Here is a 6,653-nt window from a genome sequence, read left to right as displayed (position 1 = left end):
CCCTCTTCCTGAGTCTTGTACCATTAAACAAGACAGACCAATGTAACGTGGTGAGGGGAGGAGCCATGCGATGCGGTCAAGGGAAAAGTGCTACAGGGATTTTAGCTGATAGTTCATCTGAGTTGAGCTGAAATACAGCTCTGTTTTAGAAGGCAGTCCTCAAACAGGAATGCTTGGTATAATGTGGTATTTTGGCACTGCTTTCTAATCCCATGTCAACACACTGAAGACACATACCACAATGAAGTCTAAAGTCCTTTTAGTCAACCGCAATGCAACTCCTTAAAATGCACAACAAAATGAAAGGAACAGAAAAGTTTTGTTTACATTTAATGGGTAAGCTGGGAATGTCTACTCTTGCCTTTATTAGTTCCTGCCCTGGTGTCATGGATGCAGTCCTGGTAGTCCAAAAGGTGCTGTATTAGAGATGTCAATGATGCCATTTCTGTCACAAGGAGACACTGCCAGAGGGTTCCTCTCATTGTGATAGACTAGAAGAGCACCTGAGACCAGCGCTTCAGAGAGCGCTGATGTCCAAACATGGTGTGGGAACGTGCGTTTCCCGGGGCTATGGCCAACTTCGCTGAGGCTCTGATGTGGAGTCCAGACCTGGGGGGTTCCACACACGCAAGGTAAACTTGGAGCCACTATCTGCATTGCTGCCTGTGCAGGCAAGAACCTCACCAGTCTGGTTATGTGTTATTCATTGTTATGGCATGGAAGATAGGAAGATATCAGTTCAAACTGGGATAATCCTGATTTCCCCTGCCGCCTTCTCTTCACCTTGAATGTGCATCATTATCTTTACTGAAGAAAAAGTCATCTTTTGCTATTCTTAAAACATCTAGTTTTGCATTCAGAAGTAGAGTCGGACAAAAAAGGATGCTTTCAAACATGTTTACCTTACTTCTGCCCTGTGTGCCCTTACATGTGCTCTCACACTGGTCCATCTGCTCAATAAGATTGATAAGGACATTGGCTACTGATGGGACTGGACATTTTTCAGTGGGGCTGAAAAATTGAAATCAGCAGGGTTATAAGGAGTGAAAACAGACCTACAGGTCTGGAGCACCAGTTCAAGGCAGAGACATTTGTCAAGCTGAAGAAGCTGATCTGAGGCTGATTTGAGATTGTGGTCCTGCTCAGTCTCTGACATGGGTAGGTGGCTGGTTCTGGGTGTAGGTGGCAGGCACAAGGCAAGGCTTGGTGGGGACGCAGCATTCCCAGTGTTTCGTGTCTCCTCTGTTTAGGAGTTCCTCTGCCCATTAAAAGGCCTTTATGGGAGGAGGATTTACTGGGAAGGATAAGGAGACACTGAGTTAATATTTCCTGGCACACTATGTGTTGTTATATGTAAGAAGCTAGCAGGCCCTCTATTCTCCCTGTGCCCAGCCACATCCTGGCTGCTGGGCTCCTGGTCACTTCTGAGCACTGTTCACTTGCGAGGGAGCCAGCTTACTTCACTTCAGTCATCTAAACTACCTCCAAAGTCAGTGGAGAGAGACTGGCATCTCTAGAGAATGATTTAATCCATCCTAAAAAAATCAGGATCTCAATGCCTCTCCTTCTCCTGTTACCGTTCTCTACGTTGCTTTCACAGGGAGTGCAGACGAGTAGCTTAGACTAGGCTGAAGTGAGGAGAGATTAATTTTGTTGTGCCCTGCTTGCTTGCCAGCACTCTGCATGAGAGGAACTCTCTCATGTTCGAATGATGCAAAGTAGGAATAATGTCTCCTAAGATGCATTTTTCTTCCTTGTGAATTTTGGTTTTCTGTGTGTGATTTTTAGAGCAAAGATGTTGAAATTTTGTGTTCTTTCTTGTTATCATTGAAAGATTAACTCATAGCAGATTTTTACAGATGTTGAGAAGTCTAATTAATTAATAGTACTTACAGTATTCTGAGCTATATGCAGGTTCAAAATGACATTACCTCTTCCCTTATATCACAAATGAGAGGAGAAAGGGAGAAGCTATGGAGCCAGTAGGAAAATAAACAGCGTATTCCTTCTGCTTGGTTACATAATTTCCACAGAGAATAGTGAGAAAGCTACTAAGTGACTTAGTATGCTGAAATACACATCCCAAATTCTGGAACGTTTCTAATTTAATTATGCTTTTTTCTGAATATATCTTTCAACCTTTCATTCTGGTTAATGTAGAGGATTTAGCATCATTTGTCATGAATGAGTGACACCCCTGGTGAACATGAAAAGGGTTGCATTGCATTCCTATTGATCTTTTCTGCTGTACTTCTCGTGTGATCCTTTCTCACAGAGACATTATTTGAAGGAGTTTTATAATCTTTTTTGATGTATACAATCCTATCAAGCTATACAGGCAGGAAATACTTTTATGCTGAACCTGTCAGTTTTCTTTCCTAATATTCAACCTGCATGTAGAAAAAAATGAAATAACTCTTCTTCCCTCTGCAATGTGAATTGAATGCTAGCAATACACCCATGATGTGGGGTTTTTTGCTTGTGGCAAAACTGTCATAAAAAAGACAACAGTGTTTAAAATGTATGTTCTTAGCCATACACAGAAAACCATGCAATTACTATTGCTTTTAAAAAGTATTTGTTGCTAGAAGCAAATTTGTCGTCATCTTTTGCAAATATGATACCGTAGTCTACAAGATCATTTCTGAGCAGAAATTGTTATAGCTGACTAGCAAAACATGAATAATAATATTGCGAGAACACATTTAATTTACTAATGTAAAGTCTGAGGATAAATTGCAAAGATGCCTTTGAAAGGCAGAATCACATGTATTTTTTGAGAAATATTCAACCTTTGAGAAAAAAAACATGAATGTTTCTTAATGAATGTGAAGGAGAACTGCATTGGAATGAAAACTAAGTGATAAGCAATCTGCTTATGAATAGGACAAAAAAGAAATTTATCTGACAATTTTTCTCTAGACTGTAACTTACAATGGTTTCCTTTCAAAAGAAAATTTAAATCATTTTGTAATGGAGATCTATTTTTCTGTAGTGCAGTTAAAAAAATTTGGAAAAAAGTATATTCTGTCCTATATTATTGTACTTTTCTGTAGTGACAGGAAAATAAATTCAAGAGAATTCAAAATAACCACGTACATTTTATTATACACAGCCCTTTGGTACTTACAATGAGTCTGTTGATATGAACTTGCTGAGGTAACAGTCCCAGTGCTGCTGCCACTCCTTGGCGAAATATCCGAAGCAATGTGATATTCAGCTTGTTTACATCCATTTGCAGTGTCTGAAAAACAAAATCAGTTCAAATGAACTCCTTGCTCAACATGTTCAGTTCTCAAGATGACTGATCTCCGGGACTCCTCGCTAACTGTTTTTTTCCCAGAACGATAATCTGTGCAATCTACTTGCATCGCAATAAAGAATAAGTCCAAAGGAAAATTTAAGCATCTTATATGCTGCTTGTTAGCAGAGTACCACCTTTCCTCAACTACATTCAAAATAGGTTCAAGAGGTTTTTGGCTAAATTCCTTGGACAAGTCACAGTGTTCAAGATAACACAATTACTACATTTAAAATGAAAGCCAAGCATTAAATATCAATTCACCTTTAAAGAATGAGATGTTGGATTTACACAATGAAGATTTGCTTTGAATATTATCTTAGCATTTCTCCCTGCAGGTGAGGAATGAGTCAGACATAGTGAAATTATACAACTTTAATTTTGATTAGCGGTTTCTGAGATCAAAAAAGAAACATTCTGGATACGTTCCACATGCTTGAATTTTCTAACACTTCCTCATGTGAGTCAGAGAAGGTTATTAATTCTCAGCAGAGACCAACTATATCACTGAAACATTTTCTTGCTCTGTGTCAGAATCATAGTGAAATTTAATTTTTTCCTCAAGTTCAAATCCTTCCTGTGAAGTCAGTGGAATTTTACCCAGGAAATCATTTAGGTTCAAATCTTCCTAGATTATGGGGTCCCAGGTATGGGGTCTTCACGTGACGCCTGGTGGCCAATAGTTCCATATGGTACTTTCGGGTCCCTTTCTTCACTTCTATATCCCCTTTGCATACAATATGTGGTGGAGAAGGGAGGGGAGAGAAGTATGTCAGATGGTCCCAGAAGGCTTCCAATGTTTCTGGCAACTTCTGTCTTAGGAGATTAGTAAGTTCTGACTGAGCCAGTTGACTTGAGCTGAAAAAGATTTTTTATTTTAAGCTTTCTACTTAAAGCCATAGACCAGCTTGCTGTTTTGAGGATCCAAGCAAGCATTCTTCCTTCCTAAACAGAGCTGCATAAAGAGAATTAAATATCCATGGGTCAGACATCACATTGGGAATATGGTTATGGTCTAGAAAGACAGAAAACTTTTTTTTCAAAGAAAAACAACATCACACATTTTGACTGTTGTTCTTCATTTATAAGTAAGTTTTTTTAAGTTATTATGTAAAACCATAAAATATTTGCATTCCTTTCCCACTGTCAATTTGATTTTTCCATCAGTACTGAGGGTTTTTCATTTTTTCCCACTTTTTCTCATTTTTTACACTAATGGGATTGTCAGGTCTTGATGCACCAGCTGAGATCTGCTCTTACCACACAGTTGAGCTCTGATTCAGCTGGAAGTATTATAGGATTCTTCAATTTGAATTACTGTTTCTACCCTGGCATTTTCAAAATGCAAAATCTTCTTCTCTTTCCTTCTTCTTGAACTAGACGGGCATCTTGAGTGGCTACAAAACTGCTCCAGCTTTGTCACTGAAACGGAGAAATGTCTTGAGGGGGGAGACAGGGAGATCTAATGGATCTGAGCGTGATTTATGCTGTTCCTCAGACTGGCTCGCGCTGGCCACGGCACGCCTGAGCGATACAGCAGACGAGAATTGGTTTGGAGCTCTGAAGCCATCACTACACTGAAAGTTGACAGCCTGGTCTGAGGATCCCAGGTAAATGAGAAAGAAAGGGAGTTGTTGAAAGAGGAAGGCTGTCGCGAGGATCCCGAGAGATCCATCAGGGTGGTATAAAGAGCTTGAAACCACTTGTCTAAGTCAGTGACCCTGAGTTATGGGGATAATGTTAACTGTTGTTACTGAGAAAAAATAGCAGGCATAAAATCAAAATACATTCACTTAAACATACTTGAGCCAGGGATCAGATCACATTAAGTGTTAAATAGTGTGTTAAGAGCTCTCTGAGAAAGACAGAGAAATGAAGCAGCCAGGAAAATATCCAGCTTCAGATGAAATAGAAGGTCTTAAAGAGCCTATATATTACCTATAAGGAGGTAATAAATTCTTATAGATTTAGTACGTTGGGACAGTGGTCCATCATATCCAGGGACAATAAAACGTGGTGAAACTCCATTACCTTCATGAGAGTCACACTGCCTTCTACCAGGTCTGAATTTGGTCCCTGGTGTCCCATAACAAATAGTCATAAAAAGCTGCACAGTGCGTATGTCTCTCTAACAGCTATATCTATATTGTCCTTAGTGGTTCTGGGGAAAGCCTGAAGATGACAGCACTCACTCTGTTGGTCTAGAAACAGCCTGCTTAGAAAGCTCACCTGGCCTTGCAGCTGGACATTTCAGGACCCTGTTAGGAAACCTCCTAAGTGGGTGGGAAGAAATTTGTCCTTAAGCCTCATCTCAGGGTTCTTCTTGTGCAGCAACAAAGATTTTTTGTGATTATTCATCAAAACAACACCTAAGAAGTGTCTGAGGAAGAAAAAGCTCACATTTTTTACAAGAACCTTGCCTTGCTGTCCATTGAAGGAATCTGATTCTCAATTGCTGTTGTTAGTGTAAAGCTGATCTCCTTGGCAATTATAGTAAAAATTAAGGAAGAGTAACACAGGTCACCTTTTTCTACATCAGGCAGCACAAGAGAGTGCATTTACCTCTTCCTAACAAGAGGAAAGTTAGCAGTCCAGAATCTGCCACTTTAGGAATGGGATTTGTAACTGAATCAGTGAAAGATAATGTATAAAAATGCTCGATGGGACCCTGAGAGAGCACCTGCTTTAGACTGACCAGCAAATGCTCTGTGCTCTCTATTACCCCCTTGTTTATCCTGGATTCATAAAAGCATAAAGCAGGAGTGGACCAGACTGGAGACACATCAAGTTCAGTATCCCGTGGCCAGCTCTGGATGCTTCTGGAAAATGATAGGAAGAGAGCAAGATTATACTCTTTTCCCAAATCCCTTCTGACAAGATCCAGGCTAATTTATACCTACTCAGCACTAAAAGGCAATGGGTGTCCTCAATTACATGAATGTTATCATACAATAACCCACATCAACACTGTCAATCAAGATCTGGGATGAAGGCAGCACTTGGGGGCATTATATTCTCAACTCTGGCATGTGCCCTCCCGAAGGTGACTGAAATTTAAGTCTGACCTGAGGGTCTGGTACAAAATTGCCTTTCTGTAAATTCATAAGACAATTTTTGTTGAGAAAAGTTTGTCAGAAAAAGAAAAAGTGTAAGAAAAAAAGAGAAGAAAGATAGAGAAGGGAAAGAAAAAATAAAGTCCTAACTATTCCTATCAGTAAAAATTTCTAAAACGTCATTAAAATTTTAATATTTTAAAGTTATTGTGCCATTCTGATGGCATGCCTAGATACTGAGTTGACTACAGTCCATCAAGGTAAGAGATTAGGATAGAAAACTGATGATGGATGAACTA

General features: G+C 39.6%; 1 protein-coding gene across 1 annotated transcript in view; it reads right to left on the bottom strand.

Annotated features, from left to right (window-relative positions):
* Nucleotides 1-6,653, bottom strand: part of LOC104628232 (receptor-type tyrosine-protein phosphatase R-like) — a 54,402-nt gene that overhangs the window by 16,995 nt on the left and 30,754 nt on the right. Inside the window, exon 2 of the mRNA XM_010296746.1 lies at nucleotides 3,131-3,244. Within this exon, the coding sequence (XP_010295048.1) occupies nucleotides 3,131-3,244 (114 nt within the window). The remainder of the gene's footprint in view (nucleotides 1-3,130; nucleotides 3,245-6,653) is intronic.

The sequence above is a fragment of the Phaethon lepturus genome, unplaced genomic scaffold (genome assembly GCF_000687285.1).
Source record: "Phaethon lepturus isolate BGI_N335 unplaced genomic scaffold, ASM68728v1 scaffold8541, whole genome shotgun sequence".
NCBI lineage: Eukaryota > Metazoa > Chordata > Aves > Phaethontiformes > Phaethontidae > Phaethon > Phaethon lepturus.
The sequence above is the reverse complement of the archived record's forward strand: the minus strand, read 5'-3'. Positions and strand labels throughout refer to the sequence as shown.